At 42.1% G+C, this 19395-nt stretch overlaps 1 protein-coding gene across 2 annotated transcripts in view; it reads right to left on the bottom strand.

Annotated features, from left to right (window-relative positions):
- LOC118391988 (phospholipid-transporting ATPase ABCA1-like) overlaps window positions 1-19395 on the bottom strand; it is a 291273-nt gene that overhangs the window by 182516 nt on the left and 89362 nt on the right. For both annotated transcript variants that reach the window (XM_052459513.1, XM_052459512.1), the window contains exons 15-16: window positions 16356-16578; window positions 13271-13492 (exon numbers count right to left, since the gene is read on the bottom strand). In XM_052459513.1, coding sequence (XP_052315473.1) covers window positions 13271-13492; window positions 16356-16578 — 445 coding nt within the window. The remainder of the gene's footprint in view (window positions 1-13270; window positions 13493-16355; window positions 16579-19395) is intronic.

The following is a 19395-nucleotide window of genomic DNA, read 5'->3' as shown; positions in this document are numbered from 1 at the left end:
AGCTATGGGAAACCATGGTCATGTTCAATAGGGCTAATTGTAGGAAAAACCTTTTGCAACAGTATCTGTATTCTACTTGGAAACATTCCATCCTATTTTAAAGTGCTTCAAAAACATCTTTGATACAGTAGGATGTTGCTAGGGAAATGACAAATGGTGCTTTCCCCATGACACATCCTCTGGTACAGCCGATCACTCTCTTCTACCATATTGCCTGCCAGCTGTTTGGGCATGCTTCATTTACTCCAAGTGTTTAAGCCCAGGCAGATGCCACAAACACTTAATAAAGCCTTGTAGACCAACATATGATGTACAACAGCACCAAAAAAAACATTGTAAATGTTGGCCCTCTTCTGTCGCATCGAACACCCGCCAACGTCTGTAATTGAATGACATTCTGAATGAGTGACAATAGGGGAAGTTATGACCCTACTGTGACACCCAAGGTCTGACCTGAACGCTGTCCGCAGTCTCTACATGCAAAGCCACTGGCACCCATTCAACTGTCCCCCTGAGTCCGAGCTCGGACACGTTCGACTGCCAAACAATTGGCAGCCAATCATGGTAGAAAAGGTGATGCAGGGAAGCAAGTGACCCCTCCCTGACCTTTCAGTGACAGGCTGACAGATTGACGGTGCAGCTAATCTGACTTTGAGAAGGGCAAAAGCCCCAGAAACAAACAGACCATCCGCTATGAAACACATCAACACGAAAATACAGAGGCCACAACACATTATTACTGTCCTTGTGATATCACACACACAGCTAATATCTCTGCATAGGCTAAATCCTCAAATCACAACAGTCATTAATATGAATGCAAATCATTTGCCATTATTAAAATGCATTGTATGAATATGATATCAAAGACAATAGTGGGAGTTGTGTGTGTTTTTCTCTGTGAGTGTGTGTGTGCCTGGAAACAGTGTGCTTTATTCTATGTTGGGTGATGAAAATACATCCCTCTAATAAATAAACTACAGGGATGGACTGGAAGTCAACACGGTCAGAGGAACATTGTTCATGCAAATGAGAGGAGTAGCCCATCCGTCTCAACAGGGGGAGTGGAGGAATGAAATCTCAATGCCAAGGGCAAAACTGCACAAAGGTACTTTGACAAGAAAGCACGGAATACATTAAAAGGGTTTTTTCCTCCCCTCTACATACACAAGATATGACACACACCTAGGAAGAAATAAGGGAGATGCCACAAGGATTATTGGCAAAACACAGGAAGTTGAAAAGGTTTGGCATGGGCCCTCAAATACAGCTGCAACATTGAGAGCATCTTGACTGGCAGCATCACTGCTTGGTATGACAACAGCACCACCCTCGATCGCGTGGCGCTATAGAGGGTGATGCGGACAGCCCAGTACATCACTGGTGCCTGCCATCCAGGACCTCTTTATCAGGTGGTGTGAAAGGAAGGGCCGGAAAATTATTAGACTACAGCCGCCCAAGCCGTAGACTGTTCTTTATGCTTCCTCACGGCTATCAGTATTGGTGCATCAAGTCTGACACCAACAGGCTCCTGAACAGCTTCTATCCCCAAGCCATAAGACAGCTAAATAGCCAACAGAATGGCTACATGAACTATCTGAGGTGACCTTTGTATTATACTGTACCACGTTCTCTACGTACACTCACAGGACTCTACACACTCACGCACACTGACACTCCAACACACACATAACATGCACACACATTTATAGTCACTCTAGACATACACACACACACATACAATCATAATTTACGCTGCTGCTACTCTGTTTATCGTATATCCTGATGCTTAGTCACATTACCTCTATACATGCCTACCTCCATCACTCCAGTATGACTGCACATTGTAAATACTGCACTGGAACTGACCCTGTATAAAGCTTCTTACTTGTTTTTTCTTGTTTTTGTTCTCCCTTATGTTATTTTTAGTGCTACTGTACATTTATATTGATTACTGCATTGTTGGGTTGGAGCTTGCAAGAAAGGCATTTCACAAAAAAAAACCTGAAAACACTTTTCAGAGAGAAGATCAGTGTCGTTGAGTTGGCATTACTTGTTTGAATGGGTTTAAAGGAAATAGAGTATACCGGCGTTGAAAAGATAAACACAGAACATTGTCAGGTGCCAGAGTAGGCTATTTTTTGAGGCCGCGGCTAAATATTTCAATTTTCAGAAACAAGGAATCACGGTTCGAAAGATGTGTCTCCGTGGCAATGAAGATTACGAATGGCTGTGTCTTTGTCTCTGCAGAACAGACAGCTCCATGACAAATGATCCTACACAGAGCAGAAAGGTCACTCAGAAAGGCTACAATAAAAGTTGAGCATGTATATGCTATTTATCTTTTCATTACAAAACTTCCCCATGGGTTTATTCGGTCTCAGTTATCCTCTTTCTCAAGTATGTGCATTATAAAGACTTGAGTTACACAGTGTGAGTGAGTGCTTGTAGGGGTGACTGGGGTTTGTTGTAACAGTGCTTATTACCAGTGGTGTGGACACAGAGTCACATGTCTTGGACTTGAGTCTAACTCCAGACTTGAGATTGGACTTGATATCAGTCACCGGCTTCATCAATAAGTGCATTGATGGTGTAGTCCCCACAGTGACCGTATGTACATACCCTAACCAGAAGTCATGGATTACAGGCAACATCCACACTGAGCTAAAAAGAAGAGCTGCCACTTTCAAGGAGCAGGAGCATGTGGCAGGGCTTGCAAATTATTACGGGCTACAAAGGGAAGCTCAGCCGTGAGCTGCCCAGTGACACAAGCCTACCAGACGAGCTAAATGACTTCTATAAGCGCTTTGAGGAAAGCAACACTGAAACATGCATGAGAGCACCAGCTGTTCCAGACGACTGTCTGATCATGCTCGCCATAGCCGATGTGAGCAAGACCTTTAAACAAGTCAACATTCACAAAGCCGCGGGGCCAGACAGATTACCAGGATGTGTACGCAAAGCATGCGTGGACCAACTGGCAAGTGTCTTCAATTACATTTTTAACCTCTCCCTGACCGAGTCTGTAATAAGCACATGTTTCAAACAGATCACCATAGTCCTTGTTCCCAGGAAAGCGAAGGTAACCTCCCTAAATGATTACTGCCCCATAGCATTCAAGTCGGTAGCCATGAAGTGCTTTGAAAGGCTGGTCATGGCTCACATCAATAGCATCCTCCCGGATACCCTAGACCCACTCCAATTCGCATACCGCCCCAGCAGATCCACAGATGACGCAATCTCAATCACACTCCACACGGCCCTTTCCCTCCTGTACAAAAGGAACATCTATGTGAAAATGCTGTTTATTGACAACAGCTCAGCATTCAACACCATAGTGCCCACAAAGCTCATCACAAAGCTAAGGACCCTGGGACTGGGCATCTCCCTCTGGACTTCCTGATGGGCCACCCCCAGGTGGTAAGGGTAGGCAAGAACACATCTGCCACACTGATCCTCAACACTGGGGCCCCTCGTGGGTGCGTGCTTAGTCCCCTCCTGTACTCCCTGTTCACCCACAACTGCGTGGCCAAGCATGACTCCAACACCATCATTAAGTTGGCTGACAACAGTGGTAGGCCTGATCACCGACAACGATGAGACAGTCTATAGGGAGGAGGTCAGAGACCTGGCAGTGTGGTGCCAGGACAACAACCTCTCGCTCAATGTGAGCAAGACAAAGGAGCTTGTGGACTATAGCTTGCTACCTAAGTTAGCAAACAGAAAAATAATTAGATTTCCCCCTACTGTAACACTGTAGTATAATCGCCAGCAATACATAAAATGGTCTCAGTAGATCAACTAAAGTTAGGTAGCTAGCTAGGTGGCTTGCAGGAAAAATAACGAACTTAGCTAGCCACCATATTTGTTATATGCCATCGTGGTGCTGTAGCTGAGTTTCTAGCTAAATCCAACTCTTTGTTTAGAATCCTCTTCGCTATATTCCAGTTGAATAATATATGGTTGAATGTCACCATGTAGCTAAAAAAATGCTCCATCTGTGAATCACGCCATTCTGGTCTGGGCAGTGCTTTCAGTTTTTCCCAAAGGATTATGTTTTTAGTATCCGCCTCCCTTTCAAAAACGTCTGCCTTGAGGGTGGAACATGGCCAGAGTTCGTACCACCACAGAGTTGTAGTCTTTCAGAGACTGGAAAAATGTGTCATCTTGTATATTTAGCAATGAATCCGCTGATAGGAACATCGCTGAAGACATCCAATGGCTCTATCAAACAAGGACAACTATATCTAAACGCACAAAAATGTATAGTGCGATGAGTATCACATCGAGCCTTTGGAAAATGCAACAAAGCAGCACTACATTTATTTTCAGATCTCGCCCCCTCCTTCAATATACCGGAAGCCGTCATAGGGTGTATCATTCAGCAGCCAAAGCCCAGACCTGCCTCGCTCCTGGGCAATTACAGTACGTGTGAAACATTTCACTGACCTAGAAATTCTTCAGACACGATGAAAACACGTGTGAAATTCCCCTTTAAGGAATATGTTTATTCCTTAATAAATATATTAAGAAAAGGTATTTCAAAAGAACAGAATGGGATACATTTTGTTTAAATATATAACTGTGCTTTGAATGTTGCGAGTTCATGCGGGAAGCACATGTAATAGCAGTAATTCTGCCCGCCCCAAAATAAATACAGCTCAAGGGATCTTTTTCAAGAGTTGTTTGGCAAGTGCCTTGCAAAAGTATTCACCCCCTTGGCATTTTTCCTATTTTGTTGCCTTACAACCTGGAATTAAAATAGATTTTTTTGGGAGGGTTGTATCATTTGATTTACACAAGATGCCTACTAAATACAAAATATGTTTAATTGTGAAACAAACACGAAATAAGACAAAAAAACAGAAACTTGAGAGTGCATAACTATTCACCACCCAAAGTCAATACTTTCTAGAGCCTCCTTTTGCAGCAATTACAGCTCCAAGTCTCCTGGGATATGCCTCTATAAGCGTGGCACATCTACCCACTGGGATGTTTGCCCATTCTTCAAGGCAAAACTGCTCCAGCTCCTTCAAGTTGGATGGGTTCCTGCTGGTGTACAGCAATCTTTAAGTCATACCACAGATTCTCAATTGGATTGAGGTCTGGGCTTTGACTAGGCCATTCCAAGACATTTAAATGTTTCCCCTTAAACCACTCGAGTGTTGCTTTAGCGGTGTGCTTAGGGTCATTGTCCTGCTGGAAGGTGAACCTCCGTCCCAGTCTCAAATCTCTGGAAGACTGAAATAGGTTTCCCTCAAGAATTTCCCTGTATTTAGCGCCATCCATCATTCCTTAAATTCTGACCAGTTTTCCAGTCCCTGCTGATGAAAAACATCCCCACATTATGATGCTGCCACCACCATGGTTCACTTTGGGGATGGTGTGCTCTGGGTGATGAGAAGTGTTGGGTTTGTGCCAGACATAGTGTTTTCCTTGATGGCCAAAATGCTACATTTTTGTCTCATCTGACCAGATTACCTTCTTCCATATGTATGGATAGTCTCCCACATGCCTTTAGGTGAACACCAAACGTGTTTGCTTATTTTTTTCTTTAAGCAATGGCTTTTTTTCTGGCCACTCTTCCGTAAAGCCCTCTGATTAATGCCCTCCTTTCCTGATCCGTGAGTTTTGGTGGGCGGCGCTCGCTCTCCATATTATTTAAATGTTTTAATACTGGATTTAATGGTGCTCCGTGGGATGTTAAACGTTTCTGATACTTTTTATAACCCAAACCTGATCTGTACTTCTCCACAACTTTGTCCCTGACCTGTTTGGAGAGCTCCTTACTTTTCATGGTGCCGCTTGCTTGGTGGTGCCCCTTGCTTTATGGTGTTGCAGACTCTAGGGCCTTTCAGAACAGGTGTGTATATATACTGAGATTATGTGACAGATCTTGTGACACTTAGATTGCACACAGGTGGACTTTAATTAATTACGTGACTTCTGAAGGTAATTGGTTGCACCAGATCTTATTTAGGGGCTTCATAGCAAAGGAGGTGAATACATATGCTCGCATCACTTTTCCGTAAAAACAAGTAGTTTTTTTCATTTCACTTCACCAATTTAGACTATTTTGTGTATGTCCATTACATGAAATCCAAATAAAAATCTATTTAAATTACAGGTTGTAATTCAATAAAATAGGAAAAACACAGATGGGGTGAACACTCTTGCAAGGCACTGTACGTGATTTGGAAACTACATAATCTGCTATTTCTGATACTATATAGATCTCAAAACAGATCACCCTCTGGTGGCTCTGGAGGAGAATTTGCAAAAGTCACTTTTTGTCACTGAGTTTCGTATCCCTGCCTCTGTATATATTCCAGCCTCTGCTGTTCTTCATATACAATGTAACAATTGATAATATTCTCTCCCTTCAGACTATTGTCAATTTTAATCTTGTTTTTAGACTAACTTTATAACTTTAAAAATGGCAAAGTCATTCAAAAAAGTACATTCGTTTTGAGTCAATATGACGCTCTCGGCTCTTCTAGTATTAAATGGTTACATTTGTGGCTGCCTAGCCTAGCAAAGCCTACTATCTCCTGGTCACTGAGTCGATCCTATCGGAAAGGTGAACGGAAAGGCTCTGGAGCAACGAACCGCCCTTGCTGTCTCTGCCTGGCCGGTTCCCCTCTTTCCACTGGGATTCTCTGCCTCTAACCCTATTACAGGGGCTGAGTCACTGGCTTACTGGGGCTCTCTCATGCCGTCCCTGCAGGGGGTGCGTCACCTGAGTGGGTTGATTCACTGTTGTGGTCATCCTGTCTGGGTTGGCGCTCCCCCCTTGGGTTGTGCCGTGGCGGAGATCTTTGTGGGCTATACTCAGCCTTGTCTCAGGATGGAAAGTTGGTGGTTGAAGTTATCCCTCTAGTGGTGTGGGGGTTGTGCTTTGGCAAAGTGGGTGGGGTTATATCCTTCCTGTTTGGCCCTGTCCGGGGGTGTCCTCGGATGGGGCCACAGTGTCTCCTGTCCCCTCCTGTCTCAGCCTCCAGTATGTATGCTGCAGTAGTTTGTGTCGGGGGGCTAGGGTCAGTTTGTTATATCTGGAGTACTTCTCCTGTCCTATTCGGTGTCCTGTGTGAATCTAAGTGTGCGTTCTCTAATTCTCTCCTTCTTTCTTTCTCTCTCTCGGAGGACCTGAGCCCTAGAACCATGCCCCAGGACTACCTGACATGATGACTCCTTGCTGTCCCCAGTCCACCTGGCCATGCTGCTGCTCCAGTTTCAACTGACCTGAGCCCTAGGACCATGCCCCAGGACTACCTGACATGATGACTCCTTGCTGTCCCCAGTCCACCTGGCCATGCTGCTGCTCCAGTTTCAACTGTTCTGCCTTACTATTATTCGACCATGCTGGTCATTTATGAACATTGGAACATCTTGGCCATGTTCTGTTATAATCTCCACCCGGCACAGTCAGAAGAGGACTGGCCACCCCACATATGCTCTCTCTAATTCTCTCTTTCTTTCTCTCTCTCGGAGGACCTGAGCCCTAGGACCGCGCCCCAGGACTACCTGACACGATGACTCCTTGCTGTCCCCGGTCCACCTGACTGTGCTGCTGCTCCAGTTTCAACTGTTCTGCCTTGTTATTATTCGACCATGCTGGTCATTTATGAACATTTGAACATCTTGGCCATGTTCTGTTATAATCTCCACCCGGCACAGCCAGAAGAGGACTGGCCACCCCACATAGCCTGGTTCCTCTCTAGGTTTCTTCCTAGGTTTTGGCCTTTCTAGGGAGTTTTTCCTAGCCACCGTGCTTCTACACCTGCATTGCTTGCTGTTTGGGGTTTTAGGCTGGGTTTCTGTACAGCACTTTGAGATATCAGCTGATGTACGAAGGGCTATATAAATAAATTTGATTTGATTTGATTTATCCTAGCCTACTATCTCCTGGTCGCCTAGGCTAGCCTACTATCAGTGAGAGGTTGCCAAGCCTATTGTGATTATTACTATTATATCAGCACATTATGTTCCAGTGTCATAGTCAATTAATTATAGGCCTCTAGTTTATTATGTGTAGTAATACATTTTTGCTGGCCATGCCATAAACGTATTCCTGCTTACACCACTGGACTCAACCCATTCTACTTGGGACTTAGACTTTTGTGACTTGAGACTTGCTTGTGACTCAAATAATAGTGACTTGGTCCCAGCTCTGCTTATCACTCCCAATCTAGAGGGTCTGCTGTGTCATAATTTTAAGATTAAAATGTGTGAATACTTTGAAAATTACCCATCCACCTAGTCGATTCATGTCAGCAATGCAAAACATTGAGGTGAGGGGAATGTGTTTTCTTTATTTAAATTTTTGAATTATGGGAGTGTACATGAAAAATGTGGTTTGTTGAATAGAGGAAATGGGGAGCTGCATCCCAAACCTATTTCTGATTTGCTAAGTCAAGCCATGTTGTAAGTAAAATTGGGAGGCAATTAGCATTGGGGGTTGGTTGGGGCTGGTTATCACATGGAATGTGGGGTTGGTTGTCACTATCAACTCCATTATAACCACATTGATCAGAGCCAGAATACAATAAATCCCAAGCTCTTTTGTGCTGTTGTTGCTATAGAGACCTCCCTTCCCAGTAAACACAAACTCCGTTGGGAATATGTAGTGTGTTGGGAATATGTAGTGTGGAGACGTCGGTCCAAAGTCTAAACCGCATCATGTACTGTATATATCCAATGGGCAGTGGTATCTGTGCTATGTGGGTTTGTTGCCTCCCTCTCTCACACACATGTTTCTGTCCCACACCCACACGTGTACATATGAATGTGCAAACACATGCATACACACGCATAAAATGCTAAAGTTTAGACATTGTTAGATCAAAGAAATGCTATTTCTAAGACTGTGTGCTATATTGCTTAATTTCCTGTTACAAAAGGAATAAGCTGCCAGCAAACATTGTGACAACCAGCACTTTGAGATATCAGCTGATGTACGAAGGGCTATGTAAATACATTTGATTTGATTTGATTTGATACTGTGTGACACAACCAACCCAGTGATGGGGCTGGTTGTCACAGGAGCACAGAGTGGAAGAAGATATGACGATAAAAAGGGTCCCTTTTTCAACCCAAGACCTTGGTCTTTCTATTAACGTTGAAAGGAGTCTTGTGAGATATACTGGTGCTGAGAAATAACACACAAGAGTAAAACATGTAACAACCAACCCCGGTCTCCCCTACTTCTGGCAGAGAGCAGTCAGAAAATGAAAAGTAATATCACCGTGTGAACTAAACCTTAAAAGCTCAATAACTGCACCATATAGGAAATGAAACAACATGACTCAATGTTATTATTATTATTCTCAGAGGAAATCTCCAACTTTCAGATCACAGAAAAAAGTTACGCAAATTGATTTTGTATACAGTAAGGGCTAAGGGCAATGGGCTACACCCCAAAACACGCAAACTTAATGGGGAAAGTTGGGAGAGATCAAAGAATAATTGGATCAAATGGCAAATACAATAACAACAGGGGGTTATTGAAGTTAACAATATAGTTCTGGTGATACATTGGCAGAGTTAAAAGGTTGAGAGAAGAATGGTTACAAGGCACATAGGAATATACCCATAAAACCTAGCGGTCAAACAGGGAAAAAGTTCCAATCGTTTTTCCACCATTCATTTTCCAATAGGGGATTTTATAAACACTTGTGACGTTTTGATGACCGTGTAAATCTGTCGTAAAAAGTTACTTTTATCAATATATTTGGCTCCATTTACTCTCAGATTCAAAAAGGTTTATTGGAATCAAAGTAGACATCATGCAAGACTACAAATCCCTGTAAGCTCCTGCACGTCATCTCTAGCTGAAACCTTTGCTAACAGGTATTGTGTCAATTTAAAAAACTTGCACAAGACAGTTCACAGAATTGTCTATTTAAAGAAATGTTGCCAATTTATTAATGACTACATTTAGCTAATATTAGATAGTTAATCCAGAGATTATTACCTTTGCCTAAATTCAGCAATCTCGTCAATATCATCATGGCATAATTAGCATTTCATTTTGGGGGGGTAAATACAGGTGAATATATTGCTAAAAGTCACCTTGTCCTAGAGAGATTTACACGGTTATCAAAACGTCATGCCAGGGTAAGCATACACAAAACGCAGCACTCATTTTAAGTCTTTCTCAAATCCCCTATGGGTAAATTTAATAAACGATTGGAACCATTTCCCTGTTTGCCAGCTAGATTTTATGGGTATTACAGTGTCTTGTAAAAGTATTCAGTGAAATAAAAAACTGAAAAGTGGTGCGTGCATTTGTATTCACCCCCTTTGCTATGAAGCCCCTAAATAAGATTTGGTGGAACCAATTACCTTCAGAAGACAATAAGTAGTTATATAAAGTCCACCTGTGTACATTCTAAGTGCCTGTGTGCAATCTAAGCAAGGGGCACCACCAAGCAAGCGGTACCATGAAGACCAAGGAGAGCTCCAAACAGATCAGGGACAAAGTTGTGGAGAAGTACAGATCAGGGTCGGGTTATAAAAAAATATCAGAAACTTTGAAAATCCGACAGAGCACCATTAAATCGATTATAAAAAAAATGGAAAGAATATGGCCCCACAACAAACCTGCCAAGAGAGGGCCCGCCGACCAAAACTTACGAACCAGGCAAGGAGGGCATTAATCAGAGAGGCAACAAAGAGACCAAAGATAACACTGAAGGAGCTGAAAAGCTCCACAGCGGAGATTGGAGTATCTGTCCATAGGACCACTTTAAGTCGTACACTCCACAGAGCTGGGCTTTACGGAAGAGTGGCCAGATAAAAAGCCATTGCTTAAAGGAAAAAATAAGCAGACATGGTTGGTGTTTGCCAAAAGGCATGTGGGAGACTCCCCAAACATATGGAAGAAGGTACTCTGGTCAGATGAGACTAAAATGTAGCTTTTTGGCCATCAAGGAAAACACTATGTCTGGCGCAAACCCAACACCTCACATCACCCCGAGAACACCTTCCCCACAGTGAAGCATAGTGGTGAAAGCATCATGCTGTGGGGATGTTTTTCATCAGCAGAGACTGGGAAACTGGTCAGAATTTAAGTGTGGATGGGTTTGTGACAGACATAGTGTTTTCCTTGATGGCCAAAAAGTTAAATTTTAGTCTGAATGATGGATGGCGCTAAATACAGGGAAAATCTTGAGGGAAACCTGTTTCAGTCTTCCAGAGTTTTGAGACAGTGACGGAGGTTCGCCTTCCAGCAGGACAATGAGCATAAGCATACTGCTAAAGCAACACTTGAGTGGTTAAGCCTAGGGCTCTATACTGCCCCCGTTGGAGAAAGTGCGTGCCCATAGTAAACTGAAAATATTTTTTCCCAAAATTGCTAATATATGCATATAAAAATTATTATTGAATAGAAAACACTCTAAAGTTTAAATTATGCCTGTATGTAAAGCAGAACTCTCAGGGCAGCCTTTCTCCCAAACTCTCTCTTGTGACGAGAAAAGTTGGGTCAACTTTGACGTCATCGCCCCCACCCTTCCCAGGCAGCTACCGATCCAGGAACAGTCTCTATCTCTTCAGCGCGATGCCTGCTTTCAAATGGCGCGTTCATTGTGAGAATCCCACGAGCCCTCGACGTTTGGCGGGCGAAATTGCTCGTGTCCCTCTGAAAAACAGGCACTCTATTGCGCGCGGCCGATTTGGAGTACGTTCTTTTCCATGATCCAGCATTTGAAGCCGATTTGTCTGTTCGCGCTGATCTTTGTTCTACATGCTAAAAACATCATAAAGCTCGATTTTTCACATAGTTTGACCAGTTTAGTCGACATATAATATGTAAATTGGAAGTTTTGATGCGCAAGACTGCTGGACCAGAAGTCATTTTGGATGCATTTCAGCCGAAGCTAATATATGCTAATACAGAGACACACAACGTGAAACCAAACGATGTATTGGGTAAGTATGACTCCTTCTACGTCTTCTGATGGAAGAACATCAATGGTAAGGGAATATTTATGTGGTTATTTTGGGTTTCTGTGGACTCCAAGAGTAGAGGAGACATACTGCTAATATCTGAGCGCCGACTCATAGTATAGCCCAGTGAACGATGTCTGTAACGTTAAAAATAAATGTAATACAGCGGTTGCATTAAGAAGAAGTGTATCTTTGTAAATATATGTAGAACATGTATATTTAGTCATGTTTATTGCTTGTTATCTGACGTTATCTGTCGGAGCTATCATCATTTCTCCGGACATTTGAGTAGCATTTTTTTAAATGTCGTCATTGTAAACAGAGATTTATGGATATAAATGGCATATTATTGAAAAAAAAATGTACTGTGTAACATGTAATATTACTGTCATCTGATGAAGATTTTCAAAAGGTTAGTGAATTATTTATTTTTTAATCCTACTTTTACATTTATTTTTTTCTGGGACAAAATGGCCGCCGCTTGTCTTTTGTTTCGGTGGTGATCTAATATAAATATGTGCTATGTTTTCGCCGTAAAACATTTTAGAAATCTGACTTGCTGGGTAGATGAACAAGGTGTTTATCTTTCATTTGAGCTATTGGACTTGTTAATGTGTGGAGGTTAAATATTTCTAAGAATATTTTTTTGCATTGTGCGTTATGGTAATGAGCTTGAGCCGTAGTCACGATCCCGGATCCGGGATGGGGAGTTCTAAGAGGTTTTAAGGAGAAACATTTAAATGTCTTGGAATGGCGTAGTCAAAGCCCAGACCTCAATCCAATTGAGAATCTGTGATATGATGTAAAGATTGCTGTATAGCAGTAGGAATACAATCCAAAAGATACTTGCGTGTCAGGGCAAGGATCTATAGTTCAGATCATGGGGATCGCACAGTGGTTGGAAATTATCCCAGCATCTGTACTGTGTCTGTGCATGCTTGTGTGTGTGTGTTTTAGTAACATTTGTTCTAGAGACCCACAGGGTGTGCAAGCTTTTGTTTTTTCACAACATAATTAATCAAATCATCAGTTGGTTTATTGCATCACGGGTGTGCTATTTAAGCGTGGCGAGAACAAAAGCCTGCACACCATATCTACCATGTGCCTGGTGTTTACTGTATGTTTGCAGGTAGAACCCCACAACTCTCTTGGTCAAAGTATAACCTTCCTCTCTCTTCAACACCATTACAAAATCACTTACTTAGTCTTTAATACAGTTCCAAATCCAAACCCTAATAAACACCCACTGGGTCTCTGCTGTCCATTATGGACTTGTGGTGGAAGTAACAGTACACAAGAGTAGTTCCATAGGTCCACTCACCACAGCGATTTTGACCTGGAACCCCAAGACGTCCCTCCAGGCATAGCAGAGGAGGTGCGGAAGGTAGAGGACGAAGTAGATGAGGCCCCCGCACGCCGCCGCCAGGTTGGCCTTGGAGAAGAACACGCTGATAAAGAAACACTCCATGATGGTGGCCACGCAGAAGACCAGCATGAAAACGAAGATCACAGAGGGGTCGCTGTACTGCAGCACCTTCCCATACTGCACCGGGAAAGGGTCGGGATGAAAGTGATAATAAAAGGGGAAAGAAGGGGGAAGATACAACACTGTGACCTTGTTCGAAATACATCTTCCTTCCTCATTTTCATTAGTTAATCACAGATCTGCAAGTTATGGGTGATAGGTGAAAGCAAGGCTATTGTAGTTTGAGGGTTCTTTACATAGTGGATAGATGACTACGGATAACAATGGATATATACAGATGACTATTTTGCAGGTTTAATGACAAACTTACCATATTTACAGCCATGCGTAAACTAAACTACTTCCTGTTCCAACAATTAACAAACTTCTGACCAATCAGCATAAAGCAAAGTAGTTGTTAGGTAGTTAATCAATTACCATTACAATTCCAAACAACTGATTCACCATATTTTTAGAACTACACAACCATGATTTAGAAAACAATAATATATCCTATAAAATATTCCTACATTATCATGGATTTACTTTCACTAATACAAACATTTTACATATTTGATTACTTCAAGGAAGGAAGAAAGGAAGGAAGGATGTATTTCTTTAAGTATTCCAGTGGTAGCCGCTAAACTACCCAAGTTAGCACTTTGGGAGTATTGATTGCCAATGGATGTTCGAGGCATAACCATTTCTTGCGTCTAGCAGCTCGGGCAAGAGAAGGCTATCTTACAATGAACAAGCTTCACAGACAAAAGCAGATTGATTGCGACTGATTGTGGTGATTAACTTATTATTTGTGAAGACAGCACAAAGCAGCACAGAAATAAAGCTTTTGATTAAAATGACTCATTGTTAATGATTTGACGAGTTACTCACCAGGTGTTGATAGCGTCTTATCAAGACTACTCCTAAAAATGTATCACTTATTGTACTTCTAAGACAGCTTCAAAATATGATTTATCATCATGTTGATGTAAAGTGTCATGACGTTGGCCTGGGGGTAGGTTTATGACAGTCATAAATACCTCTTCCCCCCTTTTTCCTCTCTCTACCCTACTGATGTTACATTTGCAAACCCCTTGGTTAACATAGATATTCTGGGAACATTAGAAGGTGGGAGGGAAATTAACTATATTCGGGTAATCCGACCAATTGAACATATACGGTGGTACTTAATGAATATGATGTCAGTTCGGTTGTCATCTGAGACATTCTCATCAATGATAAGATGAAATAATCTCTACAGTGGAAAGTCTACACATCAGAGTTATCAGATTCACGTGGAATTGTTGTTCAATTTAAATGTTTGAATATAAAATTATTGGTGAGGAGATGAAATCTAATTTTAGCTTCCAAATGAGAGATTTGGGTTTTCATAAGGTTAGGGCTCTGCTCAATCAGTGGCCCGCCCCTGTGAAGGGACATGGGTTATAAAACTTTTCAAACACGCCCTCCTCTCCCTTCCTATATAAAGCCTTGACGACAATATAACCTCCTGTTCCGAGGATGTAAGGACGTCGGTCTGATGTCAGAATGGTTCAGATGATAACTACAGAACGAAGCCAACATCAGCGTGAGCTTTGGTTGCAAATAGTATGAACTTTGAACTCTTATTCACTACAGAAGGGATACCTAGCCATTGAGTTGTCAACCGCAGCTGCAAACGAGGGTTAGGAAGGAACAGACAGAGTATCCCGTCTATCACACTACGACGTTACTACAACGTATCCAATTGACAACCAGAGACATTCTTCAAAGGACAAAGGACTCGGTTTGGCAACACAGCCTTCCATCTAAACCAACCTACCGAAGCGCAGCTCAGAGTAAATATTTATTGCATTTTCCTTTTCCAAATGGGCGGTAATTTAGAATGCATAAGATGCTGTATTTACGATAGCACAGCTTCTACCTTTGTCCCTCAGTCTTCCCGCTCTTTCACTCAAACCCAGCCCTTTTCTTTTGTGTAACCAGCTGTCATATCTGTTCCGCCCGCTAGGGATGTTTTCCTTTATGACGTAATTTGTAATCAAGGTATAATTAATTATTTGTACATGTAATTCTGTGTGATTAGTTAGGTATTTAGTAAATAAATAATTAAACCCAATTTTGTATCGCTGATTCAACTTGTTAGCCAGGTTTCGTGAAGATAACCAAGAATTTACAACTTTCAGATGAGACTGAATTAAGCTGATGATTAATATTGACTGCTATTGATGTAAAATATTACAAGGTCTTTAAGAGTTTATTCGGAAGATAACAGCTCTATAAATATTATTTCGTGGTGCCCCGACTCTCTAGTTAATTACATTTGCATGATTAGCATTATCCGGCATAGCCAAAGACACAACAAAAGGATGGTCAGTCCTTGCATCCATAAATCTGTCTATGCAAGTGCTTACTCCCCTGCCCGATCTTAACAGCAATCCAATTGGTGGAGCTGCCATTTTGTTGTTTTTCTGTAGGAGTGAGCCTTTATTTGTTAGTCTATGGTTATTTGTAATATAACCCCTATAGTGGCGTAACTCTGCTTATCAGCATTACAAGGAAATAATTTCCCAGTCTTGGAGGTTTGTGCTCCAGGGCAACTCAAGTCTTTGATTAAACTCTCCTCCTCACTACCATTTTGATTGAACAAACCCAAACCCACTGAATACTGTCATTAGGAGTAATGCTACACCACTTTTTTATTACAAGCAGTGGTATGCAAGCTGATAGACTCATCCAAATGTATCTAAAATGTTACAACACTAGGCCCAGGTCTGCTGTTTGGTATTACTTCTAATTATAGTTTATTATAGGCTAATTACATGCTTATTACAATACAAGTATCACTTTCCTCTCGTCAAGTCATTGACAGCCTAAGCCCACAGTTTTTGCCCACAGCCCTCCAAGAACTGGTGAATGTCTGGAATTAGTGGTGAATCACCTTGAGGATGAGGGTGAGGAGGAGAGCACTAACAGCCAGCGGCAGCATGCTGGACACGGCCCAGCTCAGCCAGTAGGTGGAGTTCCTCAGCCCCATCATCCTCACTGTCTCCTTCAGACGCGCCTCCTTCTCCATAACGATGCCCTTCACGATCATTGCCACCGAGTAGATCCAGGCTATGGTCATGTACAGGGGCAGGGAGCGTGCCAGCGAGCGGAGGAACCTTATAGGGGGAGGGGTCAGATGGGAGAGGAAGAAGGTGGGGGCAAAGGGTACATGGCCCAGTCACATCCAGGTGCTGATTGACATTTTCTACTGAGCTATGGTTGTGGCAAAATCCCAATGAGTGTATGATGTACCTACAATGGTAACTTGATTTCTAGCAACAAACTTGATAGATACGATTAGATTTACAGCAAATTTACTTGATATGGCGTATCCATGGGGGCTGTGTTCCTTCAGGGTGGGGATAGAATTCAAGTGGCCTGAGATATGGATTTCCAACTTTTTGATCTCATTCATTTTCTGCAAAGTAACTCTGTTACCTTGGCAGCAGTTATTTATTCATTGTTTTTTAACCCTTATTTTACCAGGTAAGTTGACTGAAAACACATTCTTATTTACATTGTCATGACTCTCATGGGTGAGGATCAAAGGCCTCACATCAGCTTGGTAAATAGCTGACAACTACCAAACCCTCTTACCCACAAAAGAGGGAAATGGGGGGTAGGCCAGTTTTGACACATTAACACTTGGTCGTAAATTAGGCAGGAGGGGATTCTCACCCCTTCCTCCTCAATATTGAGAAGTAACTATCCCTTTTTTACGGAAGGTTTTGCTGCCCCAAAACTTCAACATCCATCAATGAACACTGTGACAATATATTTCATAATCGGAATGGGGAAAATATCAAGGATGAAGACAATATTTTTGTGATGATAGGATTGTGATTTTAGTTATCTAATAAGATCATAGTAGTGATGATACCTTGCCTCGTAACTAGCCACGCCCGAGGGAGCTCAGACAGCGTGTCAGTATGACGGAAACGCTCCTTTATAGCCGAGGGTATAAAAGATTGAGTTAAGAATTAACATACCAGACTAGACCACTGCAGCTGGGTCTCGATTGGTCACGACCCTGAAAATTAACACAAGGTTGAAGAAGACAAAGAGCCTCTAACAATCAATGCTACGGTTGAGTAGCTGTTCTAAGTACTGTATATAAGAAAGTAAATTTAAGTAGGACCATCTGGTTATTCTCTTCAAATCATGGTCACCTACACTGCTCTCATCACCGCTCTGGGGATCATTGACACAGCTGATTAACTGTCCTCAGAAGACCGCTCTTCCAGAACGAGTGAAAGTAAACACAGACAACTAAGAAGGACATTTTGATTTCTTGTGGACAATCAGAGCCTTACACCTGAGAATGAAGGAGAAGGCCCATCCGAAGGAGCAGGCCCAATCGAACCCTTTCACGAAGGCCTAGGTCCAACAGAGATACACGATGAAGACCATCAACACAAAAATAGATGCATTACTTCTTTCCCAAAAGGGCGGCAGTTCGGGGCAAGGTATTGGGATTACTGTGAGCGTAGTTCCCAAATGTGTACAAGTGTTGTCTCTCTTTCTCTCTCGCTTTCTCTCTCTCTCTTTAACTCTCCATCTTTTGTAACAAGTGTCATGTGTCATTGTGTTAGTCCGCTAGGGACCTGTTTTCATCGTATTTAGTTTCTAATCAATAACCTATACCGTGTGTGTGTCTATCTTATGTTATCATTTAGTTTGCTAGTAAATAAATAATCAAATACATTTGTGTAGTACGGAATGATCAGTAAGACTCGGGTTGTGCAGATTCAAGAGGTCTGCGAAGTTCAGAATGAGACTGATACGAGGTAATGATTAATAAGTGACCGTTATTACTATATATATTCTTGAGTTTAATTCTGGAGATGGTAACTCGTTAAACAACTTCTCCCGTGGTGCCCCAAAATCCTAATGAGTTAATTGTTACATTATTAATTTAATCTAGTAACAATTAAACATAGTAGGTAATTATTTGATAAATTACATCAGATTAATGAGAGTCACGTCAATATCAACAACCTTGGGAATAGTTACAGGGGAGACAATTGTGTAGTATGGAATGATCCGTAAGACTTGGGTTGTGCAGATTCAAGAAGTCTGCGTTGTTCAGAATGAGACTGATATGAGGTAATGATTAATAAGTGACCATTATCACTTGGGGCGGCAGGGTAGCCTAGTGGTTAGAGCGTTGGACTAGTAACCGGAAGATTGCAAGTTCAAACCCCCGAGCTGACAAGATACAAATCTGTCATTCTACCCCTGAACAGGCAGATAACCCTCTGTTCCTAGGCCATCATTGAAAATAAGAATTTGTTCTTAACTGACTTGCCTATTTAAATAAAATAAAAAATAAATTAAAAATATAATAAGGTGGCCATGATCAATCAATAAATCAAATTGTTTTATAAAGCACTTCTTACATCAGCTGGTGTCACAAAGTGTTGTACAGAAACCCAACCTAAAACTCCAAACAGCATGCAATGTAGGTGTAGGAAAATGCAATGCATGGTGGCTAGGAAAACTCCCTAGAAAGCCCGGGACCTGGGAAGAAACCTAGAGGAACCAGGCTATGAGGGGTGTCCAGTCCTCTTCTGCCTGTGCCGGGTGGAGATTAGAACAGAACATGGCCAAGATGTTCAAAAGATGGTATGAGCCAGATTTGGAATTTAGCCAGGTCACCCTACTCTTACGATAAGTGCTATGGGATCTTTGGTAACCACAGACAGGTACACTCAAAGAAAATGTGAATTCTGTTCACAGATGCTAAAATGACTCAGTGAAATGGGGAGGGGACATTATGAGGACAAATTCAATTTAGAGTATAGGGGGCATGTTGATCACCACTAAAGTCATACAGTATTTCCATTAGAGATACACCAATCATGATTTACTGTATGACTTTAGTGGTGATCAACATGCCCCCTATACTCTACTGTTGCCTTGAGTGGGAAGCA

The sequence above is a fragment of the Oncorhynchus keta genome, chromosome 13 (genome assembly GCF_023373465.1).
Source record: "Oncorhynchus keta strain PuntledgeMale-10-30-2019 chromosome 13, Oket_V2, whole genome shotgun sequence".
Lineage (NCBI taxonomy): Eukaryota > Metazoa > Chordata > Actinopteri > Salmoniformes > Salmonidae > Oncorhynchus > Oncorhynchus keta.
Note: the sequence above shows the minus strand (reverse complement) of the source record. Positions and strands in the feature narration are given on the sequence as shown.